Genomic DNA, 18603 nt, shown 5'->3' with positions numbered 1-18603 from the left:
ATCCCTCTTTTCAACAACACTTTGAAAAACACTTTCAATGTTTGTACTGCACATTCAACTTCCCCTTTGCTTTGAGGGTAATAGGGGTTATGGCTACAATGTTCAAAATCATACATCTCTGCAAATGCTTTGAAGTTGTCAGAAACATACTGAGGTCCATTGTTCGAAATAAGAATCTCAGGAACTCCATGTATAGCTAAAATAGCTTTCAGTTTTTGTATGAACTGAGGGGATGAAAGGTAAGCAAGGCAAGGTTAATACACATGTGGACAAATTTGTTGGTACCCTTACAGCTCATTGAAAAAGTGTTTTATGCCTCCTGAAAAGCGATTAAATGAAAAGCAATTGTCCCATGTATACCTGCATGCCTTTGATATGTCATCGAGTAAAGCAAAGCAAGTGTAGAAAAGAGATAAAGTATTGCTTATTTATTTATTTATTTATTTATTTATTTATTTATTTCATTTATAAACCACCCCATCCAGAGGCTCTGGGCGGTGTACAACAACTTTTAAAAAGACACAAACCCACAATTAAAACAATGCTAAAAACAATATTAAAACAATTCAAAAATGATTAAAACTATTTAAAACCAATTAAAATACTTTTAAAAACAACACTTTATAAGCCTTGGAAGGCAAGGCCAAATAAATAGGTTTTTAGGGCTCTCTTAAAGGCCGACCGTGAGCCTAAACTGCAGATATTTGCCGGGAGTGCATTCCATAGACCAGGAGCAGCTACAGAAAAGGCTCAGTTCTGAGTCGCCACTAGATGTACCGGTGGCAACTGGAGACGGACCTCTCCAGATGACCTCAACGAGCGATGGGGATCATACCGAAGAAAGCACTCTCTAAGATAACCCAGACCGAAGCCGTTCAGGGCTTTAAAGGTAATAACTAGCACTTTATATTTCGCCCGGAAACATATCGGCAGCTAGTGCAGCTGTTTTAAGACAGGCATAATATGGTCTCTCCGGGTTACCCCAGGGACCAATCTGGCTGCTGAGTTTTGGACTAACTGAAGTTTCCCAACTACGTACAAAGGCAGCCCCACGTAGAGCGCATTGCAGTAGTCAAGCCTGGAGGTTACCATCTGATGCACCACTGTTTTGAGATTGTTCTCTTCAAGGAATGGACGCAGCTGTCGAATCAGCCGAAGCTGATAGAAAGCGCTCCTGGCCATAGCCTCCACCTGAGATACCATGGTAAGGTCTGGATCCAAGAGCACTCCCAAGCTGTGTACCTGTTCCTTCTGGGGGAGTGTAACCCCATCCAGTACAGGAAGATCCAACTCATCCCTTAAATTTCGATCCCCCACAATGAGTATCTCCGTCTTGCTTGGATTCAGCTTCAATTTATTATCCCTCATCCAGCCCATTACTGCCTGTAGGCAGGCATTTAGGGAGTGAATGGCATTTCCTGATGATGAAGATTATGATGATAAGGAGAAATAGATTTGGGTGTCATCAGCATACTGATAACACCCAGCACCAAATTTCCTGATGGCCTCACCCAGCGGTTTCATGTAAATATTAAAAAGCATCGGTGACAAAATGGAGCCCTGAGGGACTCCATATAATAGCTCCCGTTTCAATATATTTTACAAAGATATTCTAAAGTGGCCTGGACACATTGGTTGGTACCCCTAGAAAAGATCATGAATAATTGGATTAGAGTGATTTTTGAAAATAGCTGTTTTCTTGAATTAGTATCACACATGTCTCCAAAGTTATCCCGGGTGGTGAGGAGTATAATCTCTGCACCTTCTGCCTCAAATCAGCTCCTGGAGATACTCTGCTGTGATGCTTTTAGTGGGTTCTTTGTGGATAAAATCTCCTGTATTCGGGCCGACCTGGACTCCACTATTTCTGCAGGGTCTGTGAGGGAGGTATCCAGCGATCCCTCTTGCAGTGTTAGGTTGGATCAGTTTCAATCTGTGACTCCTGATGACGTGGACAAGCTGCTTGGAGAGGTACGGCCTACCACTTGTTCTCTGGATCCTTGCCCGACCTGGCTGCTTCGCTCTAGCAGAGAGATTGTTGGCGATGGCCTAGTTAATATCATAAATGCATCGCTGAGGGAGGGTAGGGTGCCTCCCTGTATGCAGGAGGCAAGAGTTAGACCTCTTCTTAAGAAGCCTACCCTGGATCCCTCAGCGATGGATAGTTATAGGCCAATCTCCAATCTCCCCTGGCTTGGCAAGGTAATTGAGAGGGTGGTGGCTAATCAGCTCCAGGTGGTTTTGGAGGAAACTGATTATCTAGACCCATTTCAAACTGGCTTTAGAACGGGCTATGGGTTGAGACAGCCTTGGTCAGCCTGATGGATGACCTTTACCGGGAATCGACAGAGGGAGTGTGACTCTGTTGGTTCTCTTGGATCTCTCGGCGGCGTTCGATACCATCGACCATGGTATCCTTCTGGGTCACCTGGAGGAGTTGGGAATAGGGGGCACTGCTCAGCAGTGGTTCCGTTCCTATCTCTCGGGTAGATCCCAGATGGTGGAGCTTGGTGACAGTCGCTCCTCAAAGCAGGAGCTGTTATATGGAGTCCCTCAGGGCTCCATTCTGTCACCAATGCTTTTTAATATCTACATGAAACCGCTGGGTAAAATCATCAGGAGGTTTGGTGCTGGGTATTATCAGTATGCTGATGACACCCAAATCTACTTCTCCTTTTCATCTTCAGGAAATGACACTCACTCTCTAAATGCCTGCCTACAGGCAGTAATGGGCTGGATGAGGGATAACAAATTGAAGCTGAATCCAAGCAAGACGGAGGTGCTCATTGTGGGGGCTCAGAATCTGAGGAGTGAGTTAGATCTCCCTGTGCTGGATGGGGTTACACTCCCCCAGAAGGAGCAGGTGTGCAGCTTGGGAGTACTCCTGGACCCAGGCCTCACCCTGGTATCTCAGGTGGAGGCCATGGCCAGGAGTGCTTTCTATCAGCTTCGGCTGATTCGATAGCTGTGCCCATTCCTTGAGGAGAATGACCTCAAAACAGTGGTGCACCAGCTGGTAACCTCCTGGCTTGACTATTGCAATGTGCTCTACATGGGGCTGCCTTTGTATGTAGTTCGGAAACTTCAATTAGTTCAGAATGCGGCAGCCAGATTGGTCTCTGGGGTAACCCGGAGAGACCATATTACGCCTATTTTGAAACAATTGCACTGGCCGCCGATATGTTTCTGGGCAAAATACAAAGTGCTGGTTATTACCTTTTAAAGCTCTGAACGGCTTTGGCCCGAGTTACCTTAGAGAGCGCCTTCTTCTGCGTGATCCCCACTGCACATTAAGGTCATCTGAGGAGGTTTGTCTCCAGTTACCACCAGCTTGTCTGGTGGCAACTCAGAGGCGGGCCTTCTTTATAGCTGCTCCAGGGCTGTGGAATGTGCTCCCTGCGGAAATCCGCAATTTGAATTCTCTATTAGCCTTCAGAAGAGCCCTTAAAACGTATTTGTTTGGCCTGGCTTTCCAGGGTTTTTAAATTTGTTTTAATATTCTAACCTGATTTTGGGGCTTTTAATCACTGTAAATGTTTAATTGTTGTTTTAAAATGTTTCTAAATTGTTAATTGTTGTTATATTGTTTTTAATTTGTTTTAGCTCTTTGTTTTAGTGGTTTCTTTTAATTGTAAACCGTCCTGAGCCATTTGGGAAGGGCAGTATATAAATCAAACAAACAAACAAACAAACAATTGTGCAATCAGTCATTCAGCCTATTTAAATGGAGAAAAGTAGTCACTTTGCTGTTTGGTATCATCGTGTGTCCCACAATGAACATGGATCAGAGAAAGCAAAGGAGAGAGTTGTCTGAGGAGATCCGAAAGACAATTATAGACAAGCATGTTAAAGGCAAAGGCTATAAGACCATCTCCAAGCAATTTGATGTTCCTGTGACAACGGTTGCAAATATTATTAAGAAGTCCCTGGACGTGGCCGCAATTGGAAAATCGACCCCAGAATGGGCAGAAGGGTAGTGAGAATGGTAGACAAAAAGCCAAGGACAACTTCCAAAGAGATACAAGCTGAACTCCAAGGTCAAGGTCCATCAGTGTCTGATTGCACCATCCATCGCTTTTTGAGTGACAGTGGGCTCAATGGAAGAAGACCCAGGAGGACTCCACAGTTGACACAAAAACATAAAAAAGCCAGACTGGAATTTGCTCAAATGCATATTGACAGGTCACAATGCTTCTTAGAGAATGTCCTTTGGACAGATAAGACAAAACTGGAGCTTTTTGGCAAGCCACATCAGCTCTATGTCCACAGATGAAAAAATGAAGCTTTCAAAGAAAAGAACACCATACCTACTGTGAAACATGGAGGAGGCTCAGTTATGTTTTGGAACTGTTTTGCTGCATCTGGCACGAGGTGCCTTGAGACTGTGCAGGGAACAATGAAATCTCCAGACTATCAAGACATTCTGTAGCGAAACGTACTGCCCAGTGTCAGAAAGTTCTGTCTCAGTCGCAGGTCATGGATCCTCCCAACAGGATAATGACCGAAAACACACAGCTAAAAGCACCTAGGAATGGCTAAGAACAAAACATTGGTCTATTCTGAAGTGAACCCTGATTTGAATCCTATCGAACATCTATGGAAAGAACTGAAACATGCAGTCTGGAGAAGGCACCCTTCAAACCTGACACAGCTGGAGCAGTTTGCTCAGGAAGAGTGGGCCAAACTACCTGTTGGCAGGTGCAGAAGTCTCATTGAGAGCTACAGGAATCGCAGTGATTGCCTCTAAAGGTTGTGCAACAAAATATTAGGTTAAGGGTCGCATCGTTTTTGTCCATGCCATTTTCATTTGTGTTATTTGAAATATTCTGTTGCATCCAAACTCTAAAGCAAAGTCTGATTTTTGTTAAATGCGGAATAAAGAATGATGTGTGCCAATTACTTTTGTCAGTTTCAAGTTATTTCAGAGGCAACTGTGGGTTCTTCTTTTTTCGTGGAGGGGTGCCAACACATTTGTCCACACGTGTATATCTAGAAAAATAATCAACAGCCATAACATATACGTTCCTTTGCCAAACAAACAAGTTTGTATCTACTTGCTGCCAGGGTCTCAGGTAGCTTTGTCAAAATTAAAGTTTCAGGGCTCTGTTTTCTTGTTTTAATACAAGTTTCACAATTGTGCACTAATGTTTTATTTGCATACTCATTCCAGGCCGCCAAAAAGCCTGCTCTGCTCTCAGTCTGCATTTAGTAGTGCCCTGATGGCCTTCATTAATTTTATTCAGTATATCCCTCTGAAGTTCTTTGGGTATGACAATATGCTGCATTGCATGAGCAAACCATCTGTGGAACTGCAGGTCATTTTGGTCTGGCCAATAATGTTTCACCGCCAATGGAAGTCATTTCCAGGCAACCCATCCTTGTTGGCAGAGGCGAATTACTGTCTGACATGTGGCATCCTGGCATTGTGCCATGTGGACTTGCTGGAGTCACCTTTTTGTTGCTGGAAGAGAAGTTTGAATGAACCATAAACTTTCATTTCTGTCGTCAATGCTTGTTCTTTCTTTGACTGCAGTAGGGGATCAGGGGCCCTGGAAAGTGCATCTGCCAGTACAAGTGACTTATGGGTGTATTGAGGTTGTGTGTCACATACGCAGAATGATGTAGAACTTTCCCCTCTTTTTCCAACATGGCTTGAAACTGACCCAAGACAGGGTTCTTACCGGCACCCCACAACATTTTGGTTGAGGGAATTAAACATCCATCTCGGAATGGGTCATTGGTTTTTGTAGCAATGGCAGTAACTGCAACTCCTGTATCAATTTTAAATAGAATTTTTTTGCCACTCAAGCACATACTGATATACCATGATGTCATTTGTTCAATAAAGGATATAGAACTTTAAAAGATAGGTTCCATTACTTTCCTCATCACTGTCCTGTAGAATGTCTTCTTGAGCCATTTGCAGATTGAGGGACATTCTGCAGACAGCTGCAAAATGTCCTATTTTATGGCAGCACCTATATTCCACATCTCTTGCCAGGCATTGTTGCCAAGTATGGGTAGATTTTCTACTACAATGCCCACACATGCTTTCTCTGGAGTTTCTAACTGTCTGCTTTGCTTTCCCAGATCCCATTAATGGTGATGGTTTAAATTGACTCATAGGTCAAACTATCTGATTACCCCTTTTTATCTGATTCCTTTTTATTCTTAGCCTTTACAATGTCCACATTACCAGGAACTATATTGGTCGGGGTAGTTGCCTGCAGATCTAGCTGTTGTTTCATTGTGGTTTCATGAAGACTCACCTGTGCAATGACAGTGACCAAAATGAGATCAGGATCCAACAGAAGTTGAGCTGACAATTTTGTATCTTTTATGCCCACAACCATCCTATCTCTTAAAAGCTTCTCATTGAGAGCTCAGCTAAGTCATACACAGCAGTAATAAAGGCTTCTGCAGTTTTTCCTAGTTCCTGGCATCTCCTATTAAACCTAGCCCTTTCATATATGACATTTTGTCTCCCAGTGAAATGATTATCAAAAGCTTATTTCACTTTCTTGTAAACTTTTTGGTCTTCTGTAGTGAAGGGTAAACCACACAGAATATCCTCTGCTGTGTCTCCCATAGCAAAAATGAGAGCATTCACTTGGTGTTCCTGTGATTTATGCATCTAGCCTGAAACCATCCTATACTTCTCAAATCTTCTAATCCAGATGGGCCAACTGGCTGAATTTTGAAAATAAAATTTCTGAAGATGTTTGTTAAAGGATCCATAGCTCTCTAAACTTAAGTCCTTAAATTTTCCCTTGGCTGTTTCCTTCAGCAAATAATCTCAGTCTCTCCTCTTTCCACCTTCCCCCATTGTGGGTTGTTCTAATTTTTCTTTCTTTGCTGAGTCAAAGAAATGATCCCATTCTGACACCATGTAGTGGTTTTAAAGAACAACCAGCAGTCATTTTAGAATAACACGAACTGAAGAAGCCGCCTCCCAGGCGAGGCAGTCCTTTCTTTTCTTTAACTCAACCCCTGAACATATTAAACCTTTAAGTGCTATACACTATTATGTCACAGTGGGTGTCACCAGGTTGTTGGCAGTAACTGCCAGTAGGTGGGATTTCTCAGGGAAAATGGGATCAAATAGACAAATACTGAACAAAGTTTAATTTTTACACAATTGGGAACTGCAGGGATAGACAATTGGCTTTATTTAAAAATATATAGCACAAGCTAAAGTTGCCTCCTCTCCCCCATGTATTAAGATGGTCAATATCCCTGTCACATCCCACTGAAGGAACTTATAAGCCCCTAGAGACAGTGGCAAATATGGTGAATGTGGAGTTAAACCATTAACAATGTGGGTTCAGTTCCAGTCCAGGCAAGACAGAGATACCTGGTTGGGTGGTTTAACTAGACAGGATAGAACTCACTGTGTTCTTGTCGAGGTTGCACTCCCGCTAAAGGATCAACTTTCTAGTCTGGATGAGCATCTAGATCCAAGCGGTGTCAGTAGAGATCGTGTCAGTTGCTCAGAGAGGTTTTTTAGCAGCTTTTGAGTGCACCAACTGCAGCCTCTCCTGGACAGAAAGAACTTGGCCATGGTTTGTTTGATTTACATCCTGCTCTGTCCCACAGGCTAAAGTGGTTTAGAGTGAGTATGTATGTAAGTAATGTAAATATAAATGTAAATAAAATATATATATTTATAATCTTGTCCCCAAGGGGCTCACAATCATTTAAAAAAAAAGTTCTCTTAGGGAAGTGGCCAGATAGCAGTTGGTCGTTCTCAAGGCAGATGGAGGGGGCCTCACAGTGTTGCCTCACCCTCTGCTGCAGCCTGATGCCTATGGCTGGAAAGGACTTGATTCTTCTTGGAGGGGAGGGGCCGTATGGCAGTGGGTTGCCCTCATGGCTGGTAATCACCTACAGTATGTTGTATGTGGGGCTGCCTTTGACGACTGTTTGGGAACTTCAGCCGGTTCAAAATATAACTATTAGACTCTAGACCAGGGTCTGTCAGTGTAGTTTAACTCGTTTGTAGTTAAACTACTCCCAGAAGGACTGTACGACAACATCTTTGATAGTTACTGGTATGTTTCTAGGCACAAGTCAAGATGTTGGTACTTGTCTTTAAAGCTCTGCATGACTTGCGGCCTGGCTGCTTGAAGGAATGTCTACCTCTCACATCAACCTGTAATTTAGGCACCAGGAGATGACACCCCCCACCCCCGATTCTGATTTCTGAGAGATCATCGCTCCTGCCACTGTTTTATTTTGTGACTTTAATTAATTTTGTGTTCTTAGTCTCTTGGTTTTTATCTTTTATTCATTAGCTGCCCTGAAAATATTTTACGTTTAAAGAGTGGCATATTCATTTATTAAATGCCAAGATCACAAAATTAGAGATGACGCTGCAAGGATTCATTCCATCCTCAATGATGATTATGTTTCTTGTTGAGTGGCTTTTAAAAGTTTCACATTTGAAATGCTCTCATGGAACAGAGAGACACCTCCTGTGATTGTCCTATGTGAGCATGGCAACAACAGTTGGTCATAGCTTTGACCCTGTGTAAAATATCCAGTGTTCAGATTGCTTGCGTAGTCAGGATAGCTTAGTGTGCCAAATTTCAGCGTTCTGTTTCAGGAGTTCGCTACAATTTTGATACCCTCTGACGTAAACAAGTTAGTCACCGACCCAAGTTTTTTTAATGTATGGTAAGTAATTGTACTACAGATAATTTTGATTTACTGGCATGCTCCAGCCGTCAAATTGCTTTTGTTTTTATATGAATGATTAAAAAACACAGTGAACTGAAAGCAGCACTACCCTGAGGAGAACATTTTTTCTCATGGGAATATCATATCTCTAAAGAATTATATTCCAGATAAGCCTGGGAACAGTAAGGGGGTACTAAATACTAGCATTCTGTTTGTCCATTGTTCCTGTTATCATCTAATCGGTTGTGTTCCTCTTATTCAAGACTGCAGTTTTACTTGTGTTTGTTTTTTGCTGGCTGCTTTCTGACTTCCTTCATGCTAAAGAATTGATTGGAGCCACATTAATGCATGCAGTAGCAATGTTCTTATGGTTTGCTTTCTGTTTGATGTTAAATGGTTTTTATTCTTCATGAACATGATGTTGTTGCCTTAGCACTTTTGGCTTTTTTTCTTAGTGAAATATGTTAATTGCCTTACACCCACTAGCCTGAGGGAAAAAAACATGATCACTTACATGTTTACTACTCAAAGGAATTTATTTTAAATTATAACATTTATACTTTCTAGAGCAGATGGTTCCAGTTTATTATTATTGACCTTGTTCATTCTGCATTTACACCTTTAGTGCAGTCAGACCTCATAGTTCGCTCTCAGCAGGGATCTGTTTGTTCAATTTTTATTGCTGATAATTTAAACATGAGATTCCAAATCTAACATTTTGTTTCTATAGCAACTAAACATGGGCTGATCTAGGACCATCATTTTCTTTAACAGCTGGCATTTTGTATTCACAGTAAGCTGAGGTTTAAAAGTATAGAGTGTTTTAACTAGGTGTTGACTGGGCCAGAAATGTTGATATAATTTGTAAGTGTATCCTCTATTTTAAGATGGCTAGGAATTGCTGAGTGCTCCTCTTTTCATTTGAATAAAATTCTAACTTTTGAGGCAGGAGACACTTTCTTGAGGTGTCCTTGGATTTTTTTTTGGGGGGGGTACGCTTGTTGTGTGAATAACTACATGATTTCTTGGTGGCTTCTTGTCATTTGCCTCAAATGAGGCAACAACAGGCAACAAACTGGCACTGTGCAGACAACATGGTAGGGATGTGCAAAATGCTTTGTGATTGAAATGGGGCATTTCAAGTGTTTCGAGCTCAAAATAAAACATCATTAAAATAAATGGTCTTTTTTCGAGTTTGAAACAAAACAAGCCCATTTCGACTTGAACGTTTTGAGAACCATTTTGTCAGGCTTTCCCCCCTTTCCTGATTGGCTTTCTGGCACTGGCTCCTGATTGGCTTGTGATCTACTTGCTTCTTGGTTGGCCTGTTACCATCCAAATCAAATGTCATGGGCACCTGTGCCCCCATTAGCTGGGGGAGGGGAGGGAGGGAGGGAGGAACACTTTTGGAGGGAACTTCAAAATGTATTCAAAGGCACTGGGAAGCAGAGAGAGAGCCTTGTCTCTCTTGAAAAAGAGGATACATCAGGACAAGAGGAGGAAAGGTTTGATTTTGTTCCCTCCCCCACTGAGTATAATATGTGGTGCTGTTGCCGCTATAACTATCTGGTTTTGCTGGATCTCAGATTGAAAAAGGCAGAACTCGGGTGCCTACCTTCCTTCCTTGAATTGTTGTTTGTTTTGTTTGTGAGATAGTGTTGTGGTGAGAAATAAACTCTGTATGTGTGATATTTCTTTGTGATTGCTGGCCTTGAGACCAACTTTTGCTTCACTAGCTGCTCTGGTCTGCTCTGCAATCTGCATTGCAAGGTGTACTTAGTGAAAAATGTGGCTGAAGTTGCTCTAGTTGAGCATATGGCTATGCTGCTTGCTGATAAATGTGATGCTGTGGCAGCTGTTGGAATGCTAAGAATGTAACAAATCATAATTGTCTGTGAGAGCAACTTGTGCCAATGATGTTATCACAGCACAGGTACTGTGGCTGGCAGTGGATGGATTCTGGGTCAGAGATTCTTTTCTGGCCATTTTTGGATGATGTTTGAAATGTGTGTTCTGTTTCAGAAGGGACAGATTCCCTTTTACTGTGTGCTTGCAGTGTTTGAAGCCCTGAAGAGCCGCTGCCATTCACTATTGGCAGTACTGGGAAACATGAATCAATGGCCTGATTCAGCACAAGGCAGCTTTATGTTCAAGGAAGGAAACCTATGGTGACGTTTCATAGATCTCATTGCAGTCTGATTATTAGTAACAGGGAAATGTCTTAGGAATATATGTCAAGGTTCCTGGAATAATAAGAGAAGTAGAGAATTTAAGATAAGAAGTAAGGGTGGCATCTGTCAAGTTTTGTACTTGAAAACAGGGACCTGTAGGCTTTATATGCTGTTTTAGCAGTGTAAATTACTTTGACATGCTCAGTTCATGTTCTTTCTAGGTTATCTTAGGTTATTACTGAAGCAGAGGCTGCCACACTAAGTGCACTGACAGATTTCACAATTATAATTTTTATAGTTTTGTTTCATGCTGTTCAGAGTATTTGCTTCTCATAATCTCTTCTTTCTCTGCTCCTATATCTTGTGCTCTTTTGTGTTTTCACTGTGTCTGAGCACAGAATGCTATACCAGGGCTGGCCCCCAGGATGTTTGGGGCTTGTTTGGTTAGCAGCCTTGCAAATCCAGTTTTAGAAGGTTTGTCTCGACATTGCTTTCTGTACAGAGGGTGTGGGTTGCTGTGTAAAAAATGGAAGGTAAACTAGGGAAGGCACATGGACCCTGCCTAATCTTGTGAGATTTGATCATAAATGTTTTTTGTTGCATTGTAAATTGTATGACTGAAAATCAACTGTAAGATTTCCTATTTAGAAAAATACTATATTGCAACTTGGCTTGATTGCATGCAGTGCTTGGTGCAGATTCTGCAGGAGAGAGGTCCCTTGGGGTGCTTTTAGGTAGTAGCTTTATTGGGCCATGCCAGTTCAGTGTATCTGATGCCCATAAAACAAATGGAGGTTGTGATTATCCCAACACTAATCTTCTAGTCCAAATAGCAGGACTAGTAAAATCAACATGAGAGATGAAAAATTGGTTCTTTTTAATGCTTCATTCAGTAGGCTTTTTCATATACTCAAACCCGAAACTGAATGACAACACCCTTTAAAGCTTAAAAGTTTTATTCAAAGACTTAAGGCATATAAAATAGTAAATGTGTGACAAAAGATACATCAAGTATAAGCATGAGCAAACTATAGGTTTCTAAGAAGCATAAAATATGTGTGGCATTTGAAGCTACTATTAAGAGTGCTGTTGTGAATGATAAGATCCACCTCATTTGTCCCCTAACCCTTCTCTACACTAAATGAATCTAAGCGCTTAACCTACACCCCTAAGTGAAATAATATTTACTCTTGCAGCTTTTCAGGCTTCTCCAAAAGGTTTCAGAACAAACTAAACGAAGAATTATCTACTCAGTGGATAGGTTACTATATCAGAATATGAGTTGCACAGATGAACCACATATAGTTAGAAGAAGATAGAATACTTGAGATTTAATAAGAAAGAATGATGATTTTTTGCTAAGAAGAAAAGAAAAAGGAATCATTTCTAAGAGGAAAGGCATCTTGGATAATAAGGCCCAAGAAGAGATCAACAAAGGAGAAATGTGCAAGCAAAAGAAGAAATAAAATATAAGGAAACAAAAGGAGAAATAGCTGCTGTTTTCCAGCTGACTTTACATTTTAAACTCCCCAAACCAAGCTTCTCTCCTTAGGCCATGATTGGTTTCCACCTGTTGCAACCAAAATTATCATTGACTCTTTGGGTTCCCCATTTCCATAGATATTAAAACCTAATATTCTGTTTTGATCATGGCCACCTGGTTCCCATCAATCATCCAATCTCCCAGATTTTGACAGGACTTGCTAATGCTTAATCTTCCAGTTCACTGCCTGCTTCCAGCCTCTTGGTCCTCTTTTTTTCATCACTCTAGATAAGGTACCAGATGCCATATACCAACTTGACACAACACACATAAAGTCGGTCTTCCAGTCTGGGGTTCATTGTTCCCTCTTATTCATCTCTGTGTGAACCAGTGTTCCCTCTTACTCATCTGTGTGTGAAATGAGTTTTGTTCTGATACCAGCAGAATCAAGGCAGTTTGTGTGTGCACGTGCATTCAGAGTGTGGCCTTCCTGATTCAATCTGAGTGGGATCTAAAATTAACTGAGCAGACATTTAAAAAACTTGCATGTGTGTGCACACATATGCATGCCTTAGGGGGAACACTGCTCCTTACACATATTCCTACACCTGTGACTCCAAAATCCATTAGCTGCCTTTTCTTCAAGGACCCTCTGGCCAAATGGTACCCTTGCTCAGAGGCCTAATTCCAGTGGTTAGCCTGAGTTTGGCTGTGCTAGCACGAGTTCTTCATAGTACACAACAAAATGTTAGGTTTCTCCTTATTTGGTTCAGGTTCTGGCTCCATTGTTCCTTCTCAGTATGAGCTTCCACAGTCCAACACAGTCTAGAGAACAGGGTCCTCATCAGCAGATGACACAGCTGAAACAGACCTAATTGGAACCTCTTTCTTGCAGTACTTCCTCTCCCATCTCCACTTCTGATTTATTGCTGAAGTACAAAACTAGTTTGGAAGGGCTGTCATCTGGGCAAGTCTTGAGACAGGCACTAGTAGGGCAGGAACTGAGTGCAAAAAATAGTGTGCCTCTGTCTACCAGCTACACATTTTGGCTGGAACTACCTAGAAGTATTCTTACACAGCCCAGGCAGAGCATGTAAAAAGACTGACTGAAGTCAATGAAATGTCTCATTAATTGAATCTTTATGGTAAGACTCTTCTAATTTGCGATATTTCATCAAATATATTTCTCCAAAAGATCTTTGCTGCATAGGCTAGACAGACCTCATCACAGATGATATTGTTTTCGTAGACATGCATATGACATTGTGGACATCCTCTTCAAAAGTAAGCCTCTCATCCCCTACTTTGCCTTCACAAAGACCTGAAATGGGATACATATGAAAAGACATTCTTCCAGACTGGCTCTGTTCATGTTGATGTGTCCAGGAGAAATGAATATGAAGAATAGTTCGCCTTCAGCAATGTATGAATCAGTTCTCAGTGAATGCTTGTTCTGTATGCAGGACAAGTTGATGTATAAACACATAATTCTGCCTTCACTTTATCACACATTGCCAAATTCATTCATAATTTTGTTCTAGGTGGATTTGGACGGTTTAAGAGAGTGGTCCACTTTGTGAATTATTGGCTTCTATTTGCATACAGCTTTCACCTGAAATATATAGCTGGTTGCACTACCAGTGTTAAGCTTCTGTGTTATGACTCATGGGCACATGTGTAATAGTGAAATTAAGTATTCAGCAGCTCTTGTAAGTGCATACCTAAACAAACAGCTTTGGAAATCACGTTTCAGAAATGCCTTGAATTATTTTTCCTGTTTTCAAATCTTTATTTGATTTGATTTTCTAGTACCGTAGATTCCACACGATCAATAGTGATCAATAGTGTGAGGGAATAGTGCCACTTCAAGTGGAATATTAAATATTAACATTATTATCCTTGGTTTGTCAAGTGACCTGCTGTTGCAGTTTGTGCAACTACATGACTTGCCTAATAATCCTACCCCTGTGTTGCTTGAGCTACATACTATCAAACAGTGGGCTCCCCTTATTTTTGTGCAGTTGCACCAATACACTAGCTCACTGAAATGTTTATGCATCATTGATGCATCATAAAAGTAATTTCAGAAGGTTTATGGTTTGATAGCTTTAATATAACTAAATATAATATAATTTTGATACATTTAATGTAAATATGTACTGCCAAGGGCAAAAAAGGATGCTGTGATGGTATTTGAATTCATGATGCATATGGAACAAACAAACTGAATCAAGACATGCTGTCTCAATTTCATGCTAGTGATTGTATCTCTTAGCTGATATTCAGACTTAAATTGTGCATGTGGAAAAACACTGCTCATGTACAATAGAGAAGGGGTGACATTTGTTGATCCTTTTTTCCTTCTGCAGCCATCTGTGCCATCTTAAAATATGTCCCTAAGGGTCCTGCAGCCCTCAAGGACATAGTTTCAGGAGGCACAGAGGGCTGCAGAGGAAAAGATGGATGGATTAGTTTTGATGTCAGCCCTTGATGAAAGATTACCTGGAAATGTCCTCAGTAAATTTCAAACATGTAATACATAAGAAAAACATTCAGAAGGCAGGCAATTACATTGTTGTTGTTGTTGTTGTTGTTGTTGTAAAACTATATTGGTGGATTTGAAAATAATTTTTTGCCGTCTGTATTGGTCTCTGCTTTCCCAATTCTGGGATTACATCTTGCTTTTTGTTTGCATTTACATAAGCCATTGAAACACATGAAACAGGTACCCTCCTAATAGACTTTTGCATTTCACAGTCCTGGAGGGCAAACCATCAAGATATGATGTTTTTCGTCCCCGCACATGCTACTTTTTGAAAAACAGTGAAATTACCAACAATATTTGAGTTTAGACTTGCTTTGGATTATGAATTGCGAATGCCATTGTGAAACCCAGTGCCTTTTATTCTAAGCAGTAACCTTTAGTAACAAACTTTTCAGAGGTCAGGTACTGAAGTACCTCACCCATATGTATTGCAATTCCAGATCCAACATGTTCTGCATACTTTCCTTTATGGAGCAATCCTCAGTATGGCCCATGGGGCAATCATCAGCCTGGTCTGGAAAAAGCAATATGTTTTGGATTTCACTCTCCTAGGCTTCCAGAGCTCCTCAGATATCACAGGTTGGGATCTAAGCATCACAGATTTTTCAGTAACTGTGATGCTAACCTCTGGTAACTTGACAAAGAGGCACCTTTTAATGTGGTGATTTTTTTTATTTAGCAGGGGGAGAGCAACTGGCTCTATCCACCCCCAGCATAGTACCTCCAGTGACTATTGATGGTGTCTATCTTATGTTTCTTTTTAGGTTGTGAGCCCTTTGGGGATCCACCATATTTATTTATTATTTCTCTGTGTAAACCACCCTGAGCCATTTTTGGAAAGGCAGTATAGAAATTAAATAAATAAATAAACAATGCTTAGATTTTTCAAGTTCCGATTATATTTAGTTAAGACACGTTATTTTCTCCCCACCTTGCCTTTTCTTGCTCTTACCATTTCCCCCCTTTAGCCTTTTGCTGTGACAGTTTTCACTTTGTCAATTTGCAGTGGTGGAATATGATTTAATTTGGCTACTTTGTCAGAAGGTGGGCTAAGAGCTAGTCCAGAAGAAGCTATCAAAAACTTGGTGTAAAACTCTCGGAAAGGCTGAATACCCTGACTTCAAGATAATGATCCTTCCTTAATGTTTTATATTATCAAACATTGGTAGTGCAGAAAGTAATTCATTCACCACTCAATTGGCTTTGCCCAAAGAAACGAACTTAGATTGCAATACAATTGTTAAAAGATTATTTAAATATCATTTCACAAAACAAAAGTGACGTTATGTTCTGAGCACTTTGAACTTTTATTATAGGAAGGAGACTTAACTGAATGTTTCGTTGGGTATTAGTTAAATTTTTTTTTCTTGTTTCCCAGAAACCAGCAAATATTCTGGTAATGGGGGAAGGTCCTGAAAGAGGAAGAGTCAAAATAGGTAAGTTTTTCAACAATATGTGTTTAGAAATATAACTGCTACTCTTTAAAGAACATTTTGGCATAGGTCAGTTGAAAAAAACATATGTATTGCAATCAAAAGCTAGTTTAAATTATTAGATATTTGTAATTGGAAGGCAACACTGGGAAGGATTTTGGTCTCCAAACCTACAGCCCTGTAACACTTTATAGGGGTGTAGCTGTTCCACTACCTGAAATTACTTTTAACCATACATTTCCCATGCATATTTACTTCAGAGTAGATTTCTTTATCTCAGTGACACTTGCTTGCAATTAAACACATCTTGGACACAGCTCTGGTTGCTTCTTCCTAGCCCTTGAGAGTAGATGAGTGGATTTTCTGAGCCCTGGTCTTGCCAAATCACGCCAAAACATGCTTAGGGCACCTAAATTCATACTAGGCAAACTATAGTTTTAAGCCAATTGCTGTTGTTCTCCATCCCCTCAGCTTCATAAGTTGATTTCTGTCTCTATGGTGTAGTACCCTCTAGAAGCAAGTGAGGGTTGTAACTCTGGCTTGACACTGGCCACCATCTATAGTTTCCAAACCAACCTAATTACAAACCATGGTTTGCCAATTCACAGACCATAGTTTTCTTAATCATGGTTTGGTATGATGTCTTAATTGAGTCTAAGCCTTCAATAGTAGTCTACACCTTTTACATTTTTACCAGAGGCCTGCAACCAATGTTTTGATGAGTAAATTTCAGTGCAGGCAACCCCACTATCTTGGCTACCTAATCTTCAGACTATGCCAGAATCTCTTTCTCTTCTCTCTCCCCTTGTGCCACTCCATCCTGTCTCTGATACATGCTCTTTGTAACACATCTTTTCTAAACCCTTCTACCTTCTCTCCTGTGTCTTCTCTCTCTCTTGTGTTAAGAGCGGCTTTGCTTCCCTCCTCTGGGAGAGAGGAGGGAAAGGAAGGAATGACTGTCCCCTCCCAGGTCCATTTGGTCCCCAGCAGTTGTGGCTATTTTTGCAAAGCTGTTTGGCTGCTCTGGCTGCAGCCACCTTGAGAGGGAACATATGCTCTCAGTGTCAGAGCAGCTACTTTGTACACAAAAGGTTCCAGATTCAATCCCTGGCATCTTCAGGTAGGGCTGGGAAAGACCCTTGCCTGGAAACTTGGAGAGCTGCTACTAGTGCATGTGTGCAATACTGTTCTAAATGGGCCAGATGTCTTACTCAGTAGAAGTCTGTTTCTATGTTCAAATGACAGATGACTTCTGCAAAGATGACCACAACCACTGGGGACTGGATGGGTGGACTATTTATTTATTCATTCATTCATTCATTCATTCATTCATTCATTCATTTATTTGCATTGATATCCTGCTCTTTCTCCGAGGAGCTAAGAGCGGTGCATCACATTGGGTGCACTATTGGGGAGGGAGGCAGCAACAGCTTCTCCTTTTTGTACCCAGAGATAGTGGAGAGCATGCAAAAGTGGCAATCGTATGCACAATTACATAAGCAAAAGCTCCATTGAACTCAATGGAGCGTGTTTCCAAATGAACTGACTGTAACTCTAGCCCTATTCGTGCTTGAATGCACTGCCCTCAGCTCTCTTAGAGGGTCACTATCTTCGTTTTCCTTCTGCTCAAAGGTTATGCCCGTGTCAGTCAGGAGCGGTTGAGACAATTGATCATATGTTGCTTCACTGTTTATTTTATGGAGTTATCCGGCTAGCACTTTTGTCACCTATCTTGTTAAGATTCCCAGGTAGGCCGATCGGCCTTTTATGTGTCCTTTTATATCTCCTTTTGTCTGATGGTGTTATTAATGTTTCCACCACGGTGGCAAAATGTTGTCACATTGCAAGCTGTGTAGGGGAGCAATTGGTAAAATCATAAGTGTCGACTGTACTATATATTGTAAATGGTGTTTTGTAAGAAAGTACTGGCAGAATCATTATTATTATTTGCTGGAGGTTACTACTTATCTATTGTGTTGTATTTTTGTCTGGTCAATGACTGAAATAAAGAGATTCCATTCCATTCCATTCCAACTCTACCCCTATTCAGATAGTGCACTGTTTGTGCGTATATGTTTTTATGCTAATGATTTAAAAAGTGAATTGGGTACCCCTTAATGCAGGGTGCAGATAGGAAGTGTACTACTGTACATGTGTGAATGACTGCACATGCATACACACCTGTCTGTATGTACACAGATTGTACATACATGGAACACAATATTTGAATAGGGCTCAAGTCTCTGTCTCTGTCTCTTGCCTTCACAAGTCACCCATCTCTGGTTCGCTTCT

At 41.0% G+C, this 18603-nt stretch overlaps 1 protein-coding gene across 5 annotated transcripts in view; it reads left to right on the top strand.

Annotated features, from left to right (window-relative positions):
• CDK19 (cyclin dependent kinase 19) overlaps positions 1 to 18603 on the top strand; it is a 185653-nt gene that overhangs the window by 111355 nt on the left and 55695 nt on the right. For all 5 annotated transcript variants that reach the window (XR_008317905.1, XM_053303258.1, XM_053303347.1 and 2 more), the window contains one exon: positions 16257 to 16314. Coding sequence is in view for 4 of the 5 variants with exons in the window: in XM_053303258.1 (XP_053159233.1) it covers positions 16257 to 16314 (58 nt within the window). In the remaining variant the exon portion in view is untranslated. The remainder of the gene's footprint in view (positions 1 to 16256; positions 16315 to 18603) is intronic.

The sequence above is a fragment of the Hemicordylus capensis genome, chromosome 1 (assembly GCF_027244095.1).
Source record: "Hemicordylus capensis ecotype Gifberg chromosome 1, rHemCap1.1.pri, whole genome shotgun sequence".
Classification (NCBI taxonomy): Eukaryota; Metazoa; Chordata; class Lepidosauria; order Squamata; family Cordylidae; genus Hemicordylus; species Hemicordylus capensis.
The sequence above is the reverse complement of the archived record's forward strand: the minus strand, read 5'-3'. Positions and strand labels throughout refer to the sequence as shown.